Source organism: Tachysurus fulvidraco, chromosome 17 (assembly GCF_022655615.1).
Source record: "Tachysurus fulvidraco isolate hzauxx_2018 chromosome 17, HZAU_PFXX_2.0, whole genome shotgun sequence".
NCBI lineage: Eukaryota > Metazoa > Chordata > Actinopteri > Siluriformes > Bagridae > Tachysurus > Tachysurus fulvidraco.
The window spans coordinates 8,505,941-8,522,983 of record NC_062534.1 but is presented as its reverse complement, the minus strand read 5'-3'; the positions used below and the strand labels follow the sequence as shown (position 1 = coordinate 8,522,983).

The 17,043-nt window shown below is 40.4% G+C and overlaps 1 protein-coding gene across 5 annotated transcripts in view; it reads right to left on the bottom strand.

Annotated features, from left to right (window-relative positions):
- The window catches only part of atrx (ATRX chromatin remodeler), a 43,632-nt gene that overhangs the window by 18,825 nt on the left and 7,764 nt on the right, over positions 1 to 17,043 (bottom strand). For all 5 annotated transcript variants that reach the window (XM_027154546.2, XM_047802087.1, XM_047802089.1 and 2 more), the window contains 16 exons: positions 13,393 to 13,459; positions 12,170 to 12,315; positions 10,969 to 11,130; positions 10,640 to 10,772; positions 10,418 to 10,520; positions 10,142 to 10,330; positions 9,690 to 9,831; positions 9,322 to 9,431; positions 7,375 to 7,521; positions 6,551 to 6,728; positions 5,879 to 6,016; positions 5,413 to 5,588; positions 4,474 to 4,591; positions 2,420 to 2,550; positions 437 to 531; positions 210 to 349 (listed from right to left, as the gene is read on the bottom strand). In XM_027154546.2, coding sequence (XP_027010347.2) covers positions 210 to 349; positions 437 to 531; positions 2,420 to 2,550; positions 4,474 to 4,591; positions 5,413 to 5,588; positions 5,879 to 6,016; positions 6,551 to 6,728; positions 7,375 to 7,521; positions 9,322 to 9,431; positions 9,690 to 9,831; positions 10,142 to 10,330; positions 10,418 to 10,520; positions 10,640 to 10,772; positions 10,969 to 11,130; positions 12,170 to 12,315; positions 13,393 to 13,459 — 2,175 coding nt within the window. The remainder of the gene's footprint in view (positions 1 to 209; positions 350 to 436; positions 532 to 2,419; positions 2,551 to 4,473; positions 4,592 to 5,412; positions 5,589 to 5,878; positions 6,017 to 6,550; positions 6,729 to 7,374; positions 7,522 to 9,321; positions 9,432 to 9,689; positions 9,832 to 10,141; positions 10,331 to 10,417; positions 10,521 to 10,639; positions 10,773 to 10,968; positions 11,131 to 12,169; positions 12,316 to 13,392; positions 13,460 to 17,043) is intronic.

The following is a 17,043-nucleotide window of genomic DNA, read 5'->3' as shown; positions in this document are numbered from 1 at the left end:
GAGAAAAACACACAGACACAAAGAATTGAACCATGTTAGCAAACCGATTGGCAATTCTAGTCTTCTAAACATAAATCTACATGGACCAGAAGCATTCAAATAATACTGCAGTGTTCACAATCAATCATGTCAGCTGCCTGGTATATTTTGGGCAGGAAAACAAAGCAGGACATATAAACGAAAAGTTCAGTCAATCAAATCAAACTTACCTTCTTCTACAGGTTCGGCTCTATTCCGCCCCTCTGGGTTTCCTCCACGGGAGCTCGTGTTCCACTCCTTAATCACCTCCACATCGTCACTGTCAGACTTGTCTGAGCTCTCGCCTTTGCCTTTCCCCCGTTTCTTCTTCCTGCATTCGGTTTGTTTAGAAGACATGTTTCAGCCTAGTGAGGACTAAAAGGAAAAACATGCAGAGGGATTAAATAGGAGTTTTCACCTTTTTGGTTTCTCGTCTTCAGATGTCAGGCTCATCGATGACTCCTCCGTTTCGGATGCAATGAATTCATCCATGCTGTCCTCATCAAAGTAACCCTGTTAAGATCAAATCACATTTTAGTTTATTAGCAGCAGCTGAATGATTCATGCATCTAAAGTGTTTGTATACAAAAGTGAATAACTAGACAATCAATTATGCTAAAAAAAAGTCATTCATTATTATTACGCCATGCTGCTGATGAATGCTTGAATCTGAATGCTTAGAAGATTTTTTTTTCCTTAAGATCAGCTCTGACGTGTGTTCAACTGAAAAATGTAAAGTACTTCCTTTTAATTTTAAACGGTCTATAATTTTGATATGGGGACATTCACTGTGTGGAGACATTTGGGTTAGTACTTTTTGCCGACATTGTCAAGAGAAAAAAAAAAAGAAAATCTACAGAACTGGGGGCGGGGGCACTTTGAGAATTGGCACTAACATGGCAAGCTAACTAATTATCGCTGGCGTATTGCGGTGGTACGAAAGGAATAACACACTTCATGGTTTGCTGTTATTTGAAAAAGAGTAACAATAACACGGCTTCTACTGGGACACGCCACTCCGTTTACATCATACTGCCCTATAACATTATACCCCCCAAAGTTGTGTGATATTCCCTACTCTTCCAAATCATTTTTAATAGACAGCTAACTGCTGTACAACTCCTAAAGCACACAGCACAGACAACCCATAAACCATTACAACACTGTAACTTTCAAACACACTACATGCTTCAAGTTCAACTCTTCCTTAGTTAACAAAACAAGAGTGACTGGAATAGAACTGTTGTGGATCGCTGATATTAGACAGCAGTTTTGCCTTCATTCTGCAACAGTAAATTACGAGCACCCAGTTTCTAGAAGGTATTTGGCTGCATGCTGTTTATTTATCTGACCGTGTTTAACAGAGACGGTGTTTAAATATAGCATAGAAAACAGCCGCTCAATTAAGATAACTAAAGCCAGATTTTTTTTACCCCGATTCCAGCCTCAATTCACAATCGGGTGGAGTCTGTGCTGGTCGGCGCTGGTCTATAGATTTTTGGGGCAGCCGGTGTTGACGTTTTGTCACGGAAAAACAAGAAGTGTGAAAAATAGCAGACAGGCAATAATGACTGGAGTGGAGCTCCTTTAAGAAGGCTGATTTAAACAGAACTGGGATAGGAACGTAAATGTCTGTACAACGTCAATTCAAAGAACTGACTCAACTACGCAGACAAAGAGGGGGAGCTGGGTTGCAAATGCCGAAGCTTTGAACCAATCGGGTGTGGTCTGCGTGTTTGTTTTGCCATCGCTTTCTCCTGGTAACGGGAAAGCATGTGTTTTTGTGTGTGTTCGGTTCAGTGACAAGTTAGAGGTTGGATAATGTCATTAGCTTGTGATATCCAGTCATTCAGGGTGTGCTCCTCGATTTCTTGGTTAAAAAAAAAAAAAAAATTCGAGAAAACGGTTCACTAATGTCTGATAGGCGCCCTGACTTAATTATCTCTTAACTCTTATCTATTATTCTAAAACCTGTGTAGATCTTATTTTAATGAAAAGATTTATAAATATATAAAGGCTCATTAATTAGACAAGTTAAACAGGGCCATTTCTAACAAAATGAATGTGCTAAAAAAAAACCTAAATAAAAATTCTATGTTGTAATAATTTTAATATTTAAAAAAATCATTAATTTTATGATTTTAGCCAGTAGCAGTCAGCCCCGGGTTAGAGTTTTGATTTTAAGCCAGTGCAACAAAGCAAAGATAAAACTTGCCTTCTAGTTACATCAATTGAACACACGCCTAAAACAGGCTGTTGTGCTCGGCATGACTGACTGCACGACTGACTGCACAGAAAGTGATGACTGTGAGGAAACTCCAGCGTTCCCCTGGGTTTGTTTTAGTGCTGATGAAGGAAGAGAGTACTGCAGCTCGCCAGTTGTGTGCCTTTGTTCGTTTACCTTGTTTTCCTTACTGATATAGTCCAGCTGGAGACACCAAGGATGCGTCCAGATTCTGCTGAGCATCTGGAAATCCTGGAAAAGCTTTGTGCCTGCACGGCCTCTTCCCCCCTCCAAGGCAGAGCCGACACCTGCTCAGGAAAAGAACCAGTTTGAGTTGTGACTGCACAACGTGAAGCTGAACTACCAAATGTGAATTGCCATGTTTTGTGGATGCTGTAGCTAGCATGACCCGTTCGGGCACCGAGACACAACCAGCTGGACTGCAGAATGATTTGTACTGGTTGGATCAGGTTGCATCAGCAGATGACAGACTTTTCTGTATCAGGGATTCAGAAATTTCGAAAGGCTGACGAAAACGAGCCGTTTCCTGCCAGTCATATCTCTTTCCTGCTTACTAAACACAGTTGTGGTTAAACAGACACAGGATACAGTCTGTATTAATGCGCTCGGCTAGCTCAGCATACCTTATTAAATTACGTTAGCTCCAACCTTTTTTGTCCAGTCAGAAACAAAATGTGCACATAAGATCTTTCGTTTGCTTGGTGGATTAATAAATGTTACTACAGGCAGATTTTTATTTTTAAATCTACCAAGTTCTGGAGTAAGATCTGGAGTTTAAATTGAACTCCTTGCTTTTTCCCTCTTTTCTATAGTTAAGATTTTATTGGTCACATACTGCTAACTACATTATAAATTTGCATGGACATAAAAAACCTGACTGTAAGGGTTGGTAGGTAGGTCTATTTTTTTTTCAAGTCTCAATGTAAAAAAAAAAAAAGTACAATTTTGGTGATGGTGATTACGTAGGTATGAATTTAAACAAATTAGCATATCGTGACATCACTGACTGGGTCTTCAACCCGTGCCTTCGGGCGCATCATTGCAAACCTTATTTTGATGCTGGGCGCAGATTTTCCAGAACTTCGTGCCAAGTTAAAGTGGTGTCGAGCTGTTTTAATAAATTTTTTAGATGTATTATGGTGCACAAACCCGTATGACTTTGAACGGTGACCGTGAACATTTTGTTTACTGCAGCCGCAGCGCGAAACGTTGACTCTGACAGTGAATGAGAGAATGGGACGAAGAAAAAAAAAAAAAGAACGTAGCCTTCGTTTGTATGTAGGCCTAGACAATTTATATATTTACAATACTTACTAGAATATAATTAATATTATTTTATTGCTTTTGTATTATATGTTTGAAGAGTAAAAAAAAAATTGGTCGGGCTTAACGCAAATTTTCAACCGGCAAGTCGGTCAGACTTAAAAATATTCTTGTTTGCCATAACCCGACCGACCCTGTCAATTTACAGTAGGACCGACTAAATTATTATTTATTTGCTTTAAGGATGGCCTCAGTGGTAATACTGATAGTTTACTGTGACCAGCATGACCCTTCCTAGATATGTTCTTGACTTTGTGAGACTTACTGTTCTGTTTGTGAAAGTAGTCTCTATTAAAACAAATGCAGAGATTATTTTTGGCCAAACATACAGCTCCAAAAAGCTTTAATTATATAACCACTTAACTCATACTGACAAAAAGAAATATTGAGAATGTGAGCGAATTAAAGTGAGTTTGAACCCGACCAATAAATGAAGTCTGATTTAAACCTGGAGATCAGTCCTGCTTGGGAACAATGATAAAGTACACTATACCGAAAAATGCAGTGCCACAGCGTCCAGCTGGCGTAACGAGACACCTGCTGAAAAACTCGGCCAAAACTCTTCATTAGGAGGAAAAAAAAAAGGATGTGGGATTTTGTCTGGATAGGCAGATCCACACCAGCTGCCATGCAATCCCCCAGCTGCAGATCTACTTTAGAAGTAGTGAAATCCAAGTTATTATATAACGTAACCCAACAGTGTGTCTGACACAGGTTCTCAACCTGCCTTAGCTAATTATCTTCTACATCTCAGGTTTCTTAGAATTGACAGCACATTTGTTCAGGGGCGCCTCAAGAGACATTGATATTTGGTTCACTTTCTGTCTATTAGGTAGTGGGAAACTCAGAAAACCTGGTCATAAACAGACCTGCTGGAAGGTCCTTACCTGTAAAGTGCTCCAGATAGTATCTGTACAACTTGCACTGCACAGGAGTCATCCGCACCGCCAGCACATACTCATGTTTAGGTGGCAGGAACTTAGTAAGTGCAGTGTAGTCTCTTCTCTGAAACAGATTACAAAGCAAAATATAAGAGGGACACACTCACACAAAGACTCACACAGTGACATAAAATGCAGGGCTGGACAAAGCAAAGGTTCTGGCAACTAGGACAAGCAAGTATAGCTGCCTGCTGGACAATATGTCGAACAATTCTGGAGGAAATCTTGTCAAGTCGTGAATTATTTTAAACCAAATCTCAAATCAGAAATTACATCAGTTACTATTTACACTTCAGGAATATGGCCTTTAAAGGTGGGGTGCACGATGTTTGAAAGACAATGTTGACATTTGAAATCACCAAAACAAACACGCCCCTAACTCAAATGAGTGTCACCCGTTTTGTTAGCTCCGCCCACACATACATAAGTAACCCAGACAACTATTATGGCGGAACCTGCTGGGGCAGCTGGCCGAGGGGATATTTTTTTATCAATAAATGAACTCAATGAGCAATACTATGGAAATACAGGTCAAATGCTTTTTTGTAGTACTGTGCGCTGTACCATGAAAGGTTTAGCTCCGGTTCACACGGAATACGACATTCAACACCTAAAACTCGAGGCAGAGGTAACAGCAGGTATCCGCCATGTCAATGTTTCAATCGCTTTCGGCTAATGTCACACATGCACACTGAACACTCTCTCCGCCACATATTGAGAAGACACGCCCCTTTCTGCTCATTGGCTAGACGTTTGTTTTGTTAGTCGGCCCGACTCCGTTTTCTGAAGCATTTCCCAATCATCATGCACCCCACCTTTAACTGTAGACTGTTCAGTCAATGAATGGGCAGTAAAATCGGAGTGAAGTAAGAACCACAGGCTTACTTGAACACAGCCTGCCAGCATCTCATAAAGAATGTGCGCTCGCTTCTTCATGATCCGCACGTCGACCAGCGTGGAGTCGGCGCACTGGCCGTTTTGAATGGGGTTGATAAAACGGTTCCTGAACTCTTTCACTGAGCCCAGCAAGTTTTCTTTGATAAAGTTGACCATGCAATGGTCTGAGAGGAAGAAAATAAACAAAACAGAAAAGTAAATACTTCATCATTTCGACTAAAACCACCGAGCTGTATCTGGGTCTAAAGCTAGAGCTTAAAATGTACTTTAAATCTGTAGACGCGGAAAATATTTACATTTGATATGTCTGCAGAGTGGGAGAAACACCACCGAACTACAGCTACAAGTCAGAAGCCCAGTTGTACAGGCTTTCATTTGATAATTTTTGTGTTGACCCGACATTCCCATATGAAACGGATGAATTTGAATATCAATAAGAAATGCAGTCACTCACACTCAATCAGGTTGTTCTGAAGCGGAGTTCCGGTCAGAACAACTCTTCGCCGAGTTTTAATGGAGTTCATGGCTTTTGACACGGCCGAGGCTTCGTTCTTCAAAACGTGGCCCTCGTCGCAAATAACAAAGTCTGGACCTGCAATTGGACATTTCAGAGGAAATTAAAACATGGCCAGAATGAGGGTCGGGTTACAATCCACCCAAAACCTGGTGTGTAACATCAGCATAGTCATGGGTTGTTTTCCCCCTTTTGCTTTTTTATAGCCTTCATGCTGTTTGTTAACTCGGGGTGGATCCAGGGAACAGATCTCTGATCCACCTACAAAAATGGAGGCCTGGGGTTCAAGGTCAGGTGAACTTGTAAAACTAGTGTCAAGAAAAATAAACACAGAGTACGTAAATATTATTCATTCATTCATCTTCAGTAACTGCTTTGGTATCCTAGTCAGAGGTGTGGTGTATCCAGTGTTAGTCCACAAAACACTGAGCACAATGCAGGAATAGTTCATGGACAGGATACCAGTCCATCGCTGATAAACACATGCAGTCAAACACTCATTCACACCTGGGGGATAAATGTAGAGCGGCCGAGCCACAGACGCTCGCATTCAGACTAAGTGTGACATGTCCACAGTAGCGTTCCTGTACAGACCCAGAGTTACTACTTCACCTGGGTTAACGAGGGTCTTTTGGAATGTCTCTTTAAGCTTTTTGCTCTTGATGTTGCGGCCTTGCGTTAAGTTGCGGTACATTTCATAACCGATGATCATGACGCCACCGTCTTCATGCCAGCGCTGCAGGGCGTACGATCGCTCTTGAGGCCTCTTCACCGTGGCCAACTCGGTCACCTGATGCACACACAATCACAATTACCTAGTACAGGATTCGGATATCTTTTTAAATAGTAGTTAAAAGAAATTCATTAAAATTTCTTAAAAAGAAATCTCTTACGGATGAAGGTCCGACGGTAATTATAGAGAACACGATTAAAACAGACAGATCGATTCGTTTCATTGTTAGATTGAAAATGTGAATAAAAGGAGGAACTAAAAAGGTCAGACACTAGACAGTTGAAATATATCCAGGTGCTGGAAATCACAGCCCATAAAGATTAATCATTGTATTTATGATTATTTATATTTGACTTCTCAATTAAATCGAATGTGTCACATCCTATAAATGTGTTGGTTAGGACGTAAATAGCAAAAAGTACTAATTTAAATAATACACCTAAAATTCACACAATTCACACTTTATAAATAACACACACATGCAACTCATGCACTAAACTGAGCTTAATGGCTCATACAAAAACAGAATCTTTTCCTTTGTTGATTTCACAAAAATAGCTAATAGCTATTGATTTCACATCTGACAGACTTTAAACAGCTATTTAAGTGTGTGCACCCTGTTGTGACGGTCAGTGGGACCGCATTATGTAGGAAACCAGATATAATGGGGAAGTCTGTGCTTTACACAACACCAGATCTATACCTCTAAGCTTTCCTCGTCTTTCAAGCCCTCCTGCCACTTCTCAAACTCGTTTAGCCAGTTGAGTACGGTGTTAAGGGGACACACCACCAAAGCTGTTGAGAAGTTGAGTTTCTCACACAGAAGCACAGTGTGGAGAAACGTCACCACCTGCAGGAGAAAAGAAGAACAGCTGACCCAGTGATGCAGCTCACAACTCGCAGCATTGCTCTCATTTGGACGTCCACCAGAGTCTGCGAATCCTCACACTTCACTTGGACCAATTGATTTGACAGCCAATTGTCTTAACTGCATGTGGTCTCGAAATTACCCCATTGATGATTTTCATGAATAACTGAGCTACCAAAAGGTCTACTGGAAATTTAAAAGGTGGCCTTCTGATAATGTTTTGTCTGTACACGAAGACCAATAAACATTATGGGAATAATGAGCATGCTGGATCTCTAGCAGCTTTATTAGTATTTCCTGCAGAGGAGACTGCAGACTGAAGGATAAAATGTGCATCCATCCAAATGCCCAACTTGAACTGCTTTTATGGCCTTTGAGTCGAGAGCACAATAGCCTAAATAGAGTTTACACCACGAAGCTTTTTATGTCGATACCTAACTGCTCTGTAAGAATAAATCATACCGGTCTTGCTGAAAAATGATAATAAACCTTCTTGGTAAAATAATAAAAAACTGTTATTGGAAAGAACTTTGCTGAAGGTGCAGATGATGCATCACCTGATGTGACACCAAGTACCGAGACACTACACGTTATGCAAATGTCAGTTAAGCAACGTTCCCACCCTCTGAGGAGAAGGCGTCCATCCCGCTACACGTCATTTTTCTTGGCTGTTAGAGTTTAGACGGCTGCTGCTTTTAGCAAGGGAACAATGCTGATCTATTTTCTTAAACTGGATTCTTGCTGACAGATTCAATTACTTAACATACTGAATAACATTACCTACGGCCTACATGATCTGAGGGACTTTCCCCTTAGAGCAACGCTTCCCCTCAGAGACGTGTTTGTACAAACCCAAAAGTCCTGTGGGTTAAAAGCAGTGTGAAATGAAATAGATGGTTTGTATATGTGGTAGGTCTGTCTGTGCCTAGTGACAGCTAACCCTCCGAAACAGCCCAGCTGAACGCCATCTTTAATAACGAGAGCGAGGATGGAACATGGGAGCACAGAGCAGTATCAGTAAGCATGGTCTTTACGATGAGCACAAGGTGCTGTGAACTGCACAAACAGAAGGTTATTTAAGTCGAACATGCAGAGAAAAGCTGTTGCACAGAACTACACAACAGTACTGTGAGTACCGACGCATGTGTATTTCCTTTCCTTAAATCGGAGTCACCTTAATTGGACCTCTCTCTCCATCTTCACTGTTTTTATGCACACCTTTTTTCCCCACTGACACTTTAACTCTGGGCTTGCACAGCTCAGTGTCACTTTATACACACCATACTTATATTTATGTATATACATTAGTTTTTCCCACTTGTATTTTATATCTTTTTTTATATAGTTTATACTTTATTTATATGTGTCCTTTTGGTTTTGGTTTATTTTTATCCTAAATTGCATTCCTTTTTTTTATGCTTATATACCGGACAGATGCAAAAAGCATTTCGTACCCTGTATGTATGTGACAAATAAAATTTGATTTAATTTGATTTGATTTAAACCAGCCTTTACGTTAAAACGTTACCAGGTTGTTTTTAACTGCCACTTTTACTACGAATCCTCTATTTGTTCTGTAATTATTAGCATTAAGCTTTGAGATCTAGTGTGAATAAGGAGCACTGTAATGCCTGAGAAGGCCTTTTTGTTCTTCTGACAACAACTGCTTCAATTTGATACGCTATCTGACGTCACTGTTTCAAGGGGAACCAAAGGAAACCCCCTACATTCCCTAACCACTATAGAGAATGAAGCACGATGAAGCGGGCCACATTACTGTACCTGAAGGGTTTTGCCCAGACCCATGCAGTGGGCGAGGATACAGCCTGAGCCAGATGAAGTCTTAGTCTTTTTAACAGACTCACAACAGCAATCCCAAATGAACTGCACACCTGCAGACGTGACACAGACGGAAACAATCACCACACACACAACTGTTGGATAGTCCGAAAAACAAAACACAGGTCTGACTAATTATAATAAATACCATAGCATGGTTAAAAGCCTTTGCTTTACACTCAATACACTCAAACACGTTTCTGTCAGCAGTGTTAAGATGTGTTTAGGTTTGTACACATTTCCAGCATCCAGGTGAAGAACAGTCCCAGCACACAGGAGATAAGTGACCTATCTGGGAGATTCTGACTCACCGTCCACCTGATGGGGCTTCAGCTTTGTCACCATGTTTCTGTGGACTTGGACGAGTGGCTCCTTGGTCTCTTCGTTCTCATCCAGCACCAGTTTAGTAGTAATGGGACAGGTGACCTGCGAGGATTCCTCCACCACTATTGTCTAAATAAGCAAAAGTGAGTGCCATTAGGTACTTCCTGAACCCCATCTCTTGTGTTTAACTCAACATGTGACAACCAAACACCCCAAAACACGTTCATGCGTCTACTTCTAAGTGTAATTAAATCAGATCAAGTTCCCTACAATGACGATTAAAAAAAAAAAAAAAAAAAAAAAAAAAACTATCAGCATTGCAACCACAGCTGAGTGCTGCAGGGTTAAGAGACTTGGTGGAGGTGGCATTCGAACTCGGTCATATAATCTATATCCAAAACCACCGCTACCCATAAGTCTGCATTCCCTCTCTATTCACCTCTCGTAGTTTTTCTCTCAGGCGCTCTTTTTCAGCAATTCGTTTACGCCGCTCTTCTTCCTCTTTTAGAGCATTCTGGGTCTCGGAGCGCAGCTTGTCGTCTTTTAGGATCTTGCGAATCTTCTTGCGGCCCTTTGGTGTACCTTTGTCATCCCCGTCATCATCTTCCTCGTCCTCTTCCTCTGCACTCTGTGGGGGAAAAAATAAAATAAAATAAGCCACAGTCGAGCATGTGGATAAAGCACATGGCTCTGCTCACCAACAGCCACACGGTACCTTGTTGCTGGAAGAATCGTCCTGAACCTTTATCCGCCGTCGCTTTTTCTTTTTCTCCTTCTGGTAACTCCTCTCACTATCTTTTTCAGCTTTTTTCGAGGACCTACAAGAGTGCGTTCATAACATTTAGCAACAGGGGGGGAAATAAATTTATATGGCATGGTACATTTGATAAATTCAACTGATTAAATCTACATAGTTGAGGCTGAAATCTTCTCTCACCGCGTTCGCCGCTTGTTACTTTTGCTGTCGTCGTCGTCGTCGTCATCCTCACTTACTGAGGCACTCATCGCTGACTCACTCTGCGAACCAGAGCCTGAGCGTTTAAAGTCTGAATCGGAGTCATCACTGCTCACTGCAACAAAAATATATATAAATAAACACAAGTATCAGCATAATACACAATAATATGAAGAGAGAGCATATATGACCTACAATTTTAATACACAGGCCTCTAAACTGTGATAAAACATGTTATTACAAGCTTGATTTAGCTAATCATTGACACGACTTATGACAAAGTATATGTGTAAGGTTTGATCAACTCTGACCTTTTCGTCTTCCTCTTCTCTTGGCCTCCTTATTGCTCTTGGCAGGTTTGTCATTATCAGACTCGCCCTCGCTTAGGGTCAGCTTCTTGCGAAGCAGCTTGTGTCTTCGCCCTGCCTTTTTCACGTCCACTTCCGACCCAGAGTCCGAGTCCTCTTCCTCTTCTGTCAGGGGAAAGAAGACATGAGCACAAGCTTTCAAAGCTGATCCTTAAACGATGAATGCATTTGAACAGCCTTGAAAAAACCCATTATGATCTTTATTTTCCTGAACTGGGATGTGTTTTGCTTTTGCACATCTCAATCACAAGTAAAACCAAAAATACGTTTTGCAGCCATAGGAGTGTTGCCATATAAACATTTTGGTGGTTCTGCTGCCTTCACTAAATGGAACACTTGCCTAGATTTATTGGGATAGCTGCATATTTTCCCCATCTACAAGATTTGTTTCAGGTCATTTGTTATTTAAACATACTTCCCATTCTGCTTCCCAACTTATAACGGATGATTAAGGGTTTGAGGTCAAAAGATGAATTCCGCACTTTTGTGTCACGTCTGTGTCGGCATTCATTATCAAAAATGCCACGTCGGCCCAGAATCCGGCAGAAAACTACTCTGTAAACATGTCTTCGTAACTTCGTGATATATAGGTGATTATATTTTTGCATGGTAAATAACTAATATACATGTATTAATATACACCTGTGATGCACCAACACTGCTGTCAGATCTACTGCTTATGGAAGAATTCAATCAACTCCTTCTGACCAATCAGCACAGTGGGATACATTATAATAATAAGCATAAGCAAAATTCTAGCCTTTATTATATTTATACTAGCCTTTAATCAACCAGGCAGTTTTGTTGTCATGTTTGATATCTGTTAACTGTCTCCTTATTCATCTAATGTGATCACTGAAGAAAGCATATAAAAAAAGGTCAGCTTTATAAATATTCCCACATAAAAAAAAAAATCTATATAGTTTCTTAAACATGCCGTGTCAAAGTACATTATAGTCAGATATCAGACAGGTTTTCCCAAAACTGCCGGACAACCTTCGACAAAATCTCCTAGAAGCTTCTACAAACCGAGAAGTTCATGGAAGTTCGAGTGGCTTGAGGGACGTAAATCACACTTTAAACAAAACAATAGCATCATGCTCTTACACAGCTTGCTTTACTTCTTTAGCATCAGGACCCGTACCTTCACCCTCGGAGCTACCATCATTCTTCGCTTTTGTTGAAGAGCTTTCCTCTTTGTCCTTTTTGCAGTCTTCGTCTTCTGAAGAGCTGTCATCCCCTGACGAGTAATTGGCTTTGATCTGAGCTAATAGCATCTTCTTTGCAATTCTTCAAAAAAGAATGAAAATGGAAATCAGGAATTCAGGAACCAAACGCAGTTTTGTGCAAAATGCAACTAAAATCCTACTGAGATTTAATAAAGGTTGGTCATGGGGTAGAATTCTGGGTAGTTAATACCGGGATATCAAACTGGGATTTACAAAATGCGTGTGCAGGTGTACGGAATATGGAGCTCTTCCACTCCAAACTTGGCAAACCAGAACTTCATGTCAAGCTCACTTTGTGAAGGACAGGGTCATGATGGAAATGCCTCTTAATCCCAGGGAAGTGAAATGGCAGGAGAAAACTGTCTACTTCCAGCTTTGGAGAAAATGTTTGGGGAAGCACATATGGGGTTCACAGAAAAAGGTGTTGTTGGACATTTGCCATATCACCCAGCCCTGCTTCTGAGCATGTTATCTCCTCTATGATTTACAGAGATAGAGAGCTCCGCCCATGTGAAGCGTGTATATACAGTATATATCCGTCGGAGACGTTACAGAACACACGGGCCACGTGTTCGACTAATCATACATACAATTATTCACTGAGCCAATCGTGTGGCAGCAGCAACAAATTATATCATGAGTCACATACAGGTTAGAGCTTCAGTTAAACGTTCTTATCAAATATTAGGGAAAAACAGGATCTGTATCGCTGACCCTGCCCTGGCTGTTTGTGACACACTGACGGTCTGGTGGAAGGGCCTTGCAGACGAATGAGGTCAGAGAAGAGTCACCTCAAGCATCTCAAAATGCACAGCATGTGGAACCTTGAGGTGGAGGAGCTACGACAGGAGAAGACCACGTCAGGTCTCCACACTTGTCACCCAGGAACAAGACTCTACATGTTCATCATAATCACATGAACAAGCAGGGTTACTTGTTTTTATATTGAAAGGGCTTTGTAAATGCCCACCTGGAAATAAATAGCACTTAGGTTAGCTAAGATCTTACAAGCTTGTGGCATGTTGATTTAAGAAGCGTTTCTCTCTTTAATTGACTCAGGTGTGGAAATGGTTTAAAAGGTCCACACTGGAAACATGTGGTTTGAATGGAACCAGTTAAAGGGAAATGTTATTCCTACCTATTCTCAGGGTCGTCGTCATCATCGACAATCTGGACGGGTTCCTGCTTCGCTTGAGCTTCATCTCCTGTGCAAGATATAAATAAGTCATTAGCATCAGAATACATGATGGGTTTGAAGTATTAGAATACATGATGGGTTTGAGGGAAACCCAGTGCAGGTAAAAAGCATTACAACCCAACAAAAGCTGATATAATGTAGGACTTGGAAGCATCATGCTGTCATGGTGATACATGAAAACTAACACGAACAAGGTGGTAAATTCAAATCTGTCGCATTCTGTCAAGAAATAGAAAGAGCGAAACTTTCGGGTTTCACTGGAGTCAAGAAAAAGGGAAGAAGTGACAATAGCAAGAGCAATAGCAATAATGGCACACGGGTTGAATTTTAGCGAGGATGCATGAAACCCATTATGCTCTGAAGCATCTTTAAAAAAAAAAAAAGTATGCGCTTGCGTGGGTTATTTTCATTTTGCTGAGTTGGACGTTTCCTTAAAAATTGTTTGCATTGCTTCATTGAAGAAATCATTGCTGTTAATATACAGTACACTGACCTAGGAATAGGGATTTATACACCCATGAATGTATACGAGACTGACTTGCTGTGCTGTATAAAAGTCCCTGTGCACATTACTGAAGTATGTTAAGAAGTTTTTCAATGTTCAAAAATAACAAACAAAATATATATAAAATGTGTTTGTTATTTTGTTTTTATTCAATGTTCAAAAATAACAAACACACATATTTTATATATATATAAAATATGTGTGTTTGTTATTTTTGAACATTTTATATATGCATAAGGCCATCCTTAAAAATATTTTGGTTTGCAGTAACAGTTTAAAAGGGTCAGTAGGTAGGTCTATATATATTTTTTCAAGTTTAAATGGAAAAAAAGGACAATTTTGGTGATGGTGATTACGTAGGTATGAATTTAAACAAATTAGCATATCGTGACGTCACTGACTGGGTCTTCAACCCCTGCCTTCAGGCGCATCAATTCAATTCAATTCAAGTTTATTTGTATAGCGCTTTTTACAATAGACATTGTCTCAAAGCAGCTTTACAGAACATAAACACAGAGCAGAAGGTAAACATAATTAATGATAAAGGAAATAACAAATAATAAAAGAAATAAGAATTAACAGAATAAAAATTCTAGATTATTATTAGTTGTATATAGTTCACAATGTGTATGTATTTATTCCCCTATGAGCAAGTCTGAGATGACTCAGGCAGCAGTGGCAAGGAAAAACTCCCTTAAAATCATTGCAAACTTCATTTGCAACCGACAAGTTATAGCGGTGTCGAGCTGTTTTAATGAATTTTTTAGATGTATTATGGTGCCCAAACCCGTATGACTTTGAACGGTGACCGTGAACATTTTGTTTACTGCAGCAGCAGCCATCCTTACCAAGCGCGAACCGTTGACCCTGACAGTGAATGAGAGTATGAGACGAAGCGAACACACAGTCCATAGTGTGACATCCGGTAACCAACAGTGTAAACATAGATGACGTCACGGGTTTTTATTTAAAAGAAAGAATGTAGCCTTCGTTTGTATGTAGGCCTAGGCAATTTATATATTTACAATACTTACTAAAATATAATTATTATTTTATTGCATTTGTATTAGTTGTTTGAAGAGTAAGAAATTTCGCAATTATGCAAATTTAAAAAACGCTATTTTAAAAAAAAAAAATGCAAATTTACAACCAGCAAGTCGGTCGGACTTAAAGCAAAAAAAAAAAAAAAATTACGGCAGACAAGAATATTTTTAAGGATGGCCTAATCTCTACAAAAAGTACACAAAAGGAAAGGCCAATTTTTTGTTGTTGTTTTAATTAAAAGTTGAACACGTTTGGGTTTGTGACAGAAAGCTGAATATGAGATGATGGATCAGAATTTCAGCTTTTATTTCCTGAGGTTTACATCTACTGTACATGACAGCTTTTGATGAACCCACCCACTTTAAGGTGATCAAAACTATTGGAACACGTAGCACTGTGGGGTTTTTTTATTTTTTGGGAAGATAAATCAACTCAAAGACCAGAGAGCTGTCTGTGGTATAAAAGTGAGCCATTCTGAAGCTGGGAAAAGAGGGGCAATGTGCAAGCAGCAGGCATAACCAATGCAACAATTCAACACCACTGGCAGACTAACAAGCAGACACCTAGCAGGTCAGCCAACAAAAAAAAAAAAAACACGGTTAATGACTGAAATATTCTGACAGCTGTCATTAAAATCTGCGAAGGTACACTTGTATTGCCGAAAGGTTTTCCCCAACGTAAAGTGTGTGTTTATGGGAATATTCAACCATTCCTCTAGAAGCACATTCACGAGTCTCCGCTCTAATTCATCCCAAAGGTGTCCTATTATGTTGAGGCCTGTCAAGTTCCTCCACACCAAACTCATGTCTTTATGGACCTTGCTTTGTGTGCTGGTGTGCAGTCATGTTAGAACAGGAAGGAGAGACACCCAAACTGTTCGCACAAATCTGGGAGCATGAAATTGTCCAAAATGTCTTGGTACGTTGAAGCATTAATAGTTCCTCTCACTGGAACTAAGGGTCCAAGCCTAATCCCAGTAAAACAACCCTACACCATAATCCTCCTCCACCAAACTTTACACTTGGCACAATATAGCACAAGTACAGTTCTTCTAACAACCACCAAAGCCAGACTAGTCCATCAGCTTGCCAGACAGAGAAGCGTGGGTCGTCACTTCAGAGAACACGTCTCCACTGCTCTAGAGTCTGGTGGTGGCATGTTTTACACCACTGCACCTGACGCTTTGTATTGTACCCAGTGATGAAAGGCTTGGATGCAGATTCTCAGCCATGAGATCCCATGCCATGAAGCACTCTACATTCTGTTCTTAAGCTAATCTGAAGGCCACCTGAAGTTTGGAGGTCTGTAGCTATTGACTCTACACAAAGTAAACCTGCTGACGCTACTCTGTGATTTTGCATGGCCTACAACTTCGTGGCTGTTGCTCCCAATTGCTTCCACTTTGTTATAATACCACTAACAGTTGACAGTGCAATATGTGAGTGATCAAATTTAGACTTATTGCACAGGTGACAACCTATCACAGTACCACACTCGTATTCACTGAGCTCCTGACTGCAACCCATTCTTTCACCTGTGGCCATGGATGTGATTGGAAAGCCAGAATTCAACGATTTAGAGGGGCGTCTCAAAACTTTTAGCAAGTCAGTGTATCACGATCCGCTGTTTAAAGAAAACTACACACGCAGAAATATAAAATCATACCAAAAAAAACAAAAAAAAAACAAAACACAACACACCGGTGACACAACAAAGCACTTCATCCGAGCAAAAACTGGAAGGTTTCAGACTAGAAAAGTCAGTCACCAGACCTAAAAATCAACTGAGCAGCATTTTGCTTTCTGAAAAGGAAACAAAGAAGAATGCAACGGTTTTAGATCGATCAGCGCATCACTAGCTTGACGTAGTTATTGCGAGGGACATGCGACCAAATATTAAGTGTTATTTATTGAAGCCCATCAGTTCACCTAAACTGTGTGGTCTGCTACAAAGCTGCCGTGTTTCTTTAACACGACTAGATGCAAAGATCAGGAAACGAAGGCTGGGATTCAACAAAGGCTAAGAAACCTAGAGCAGACTTA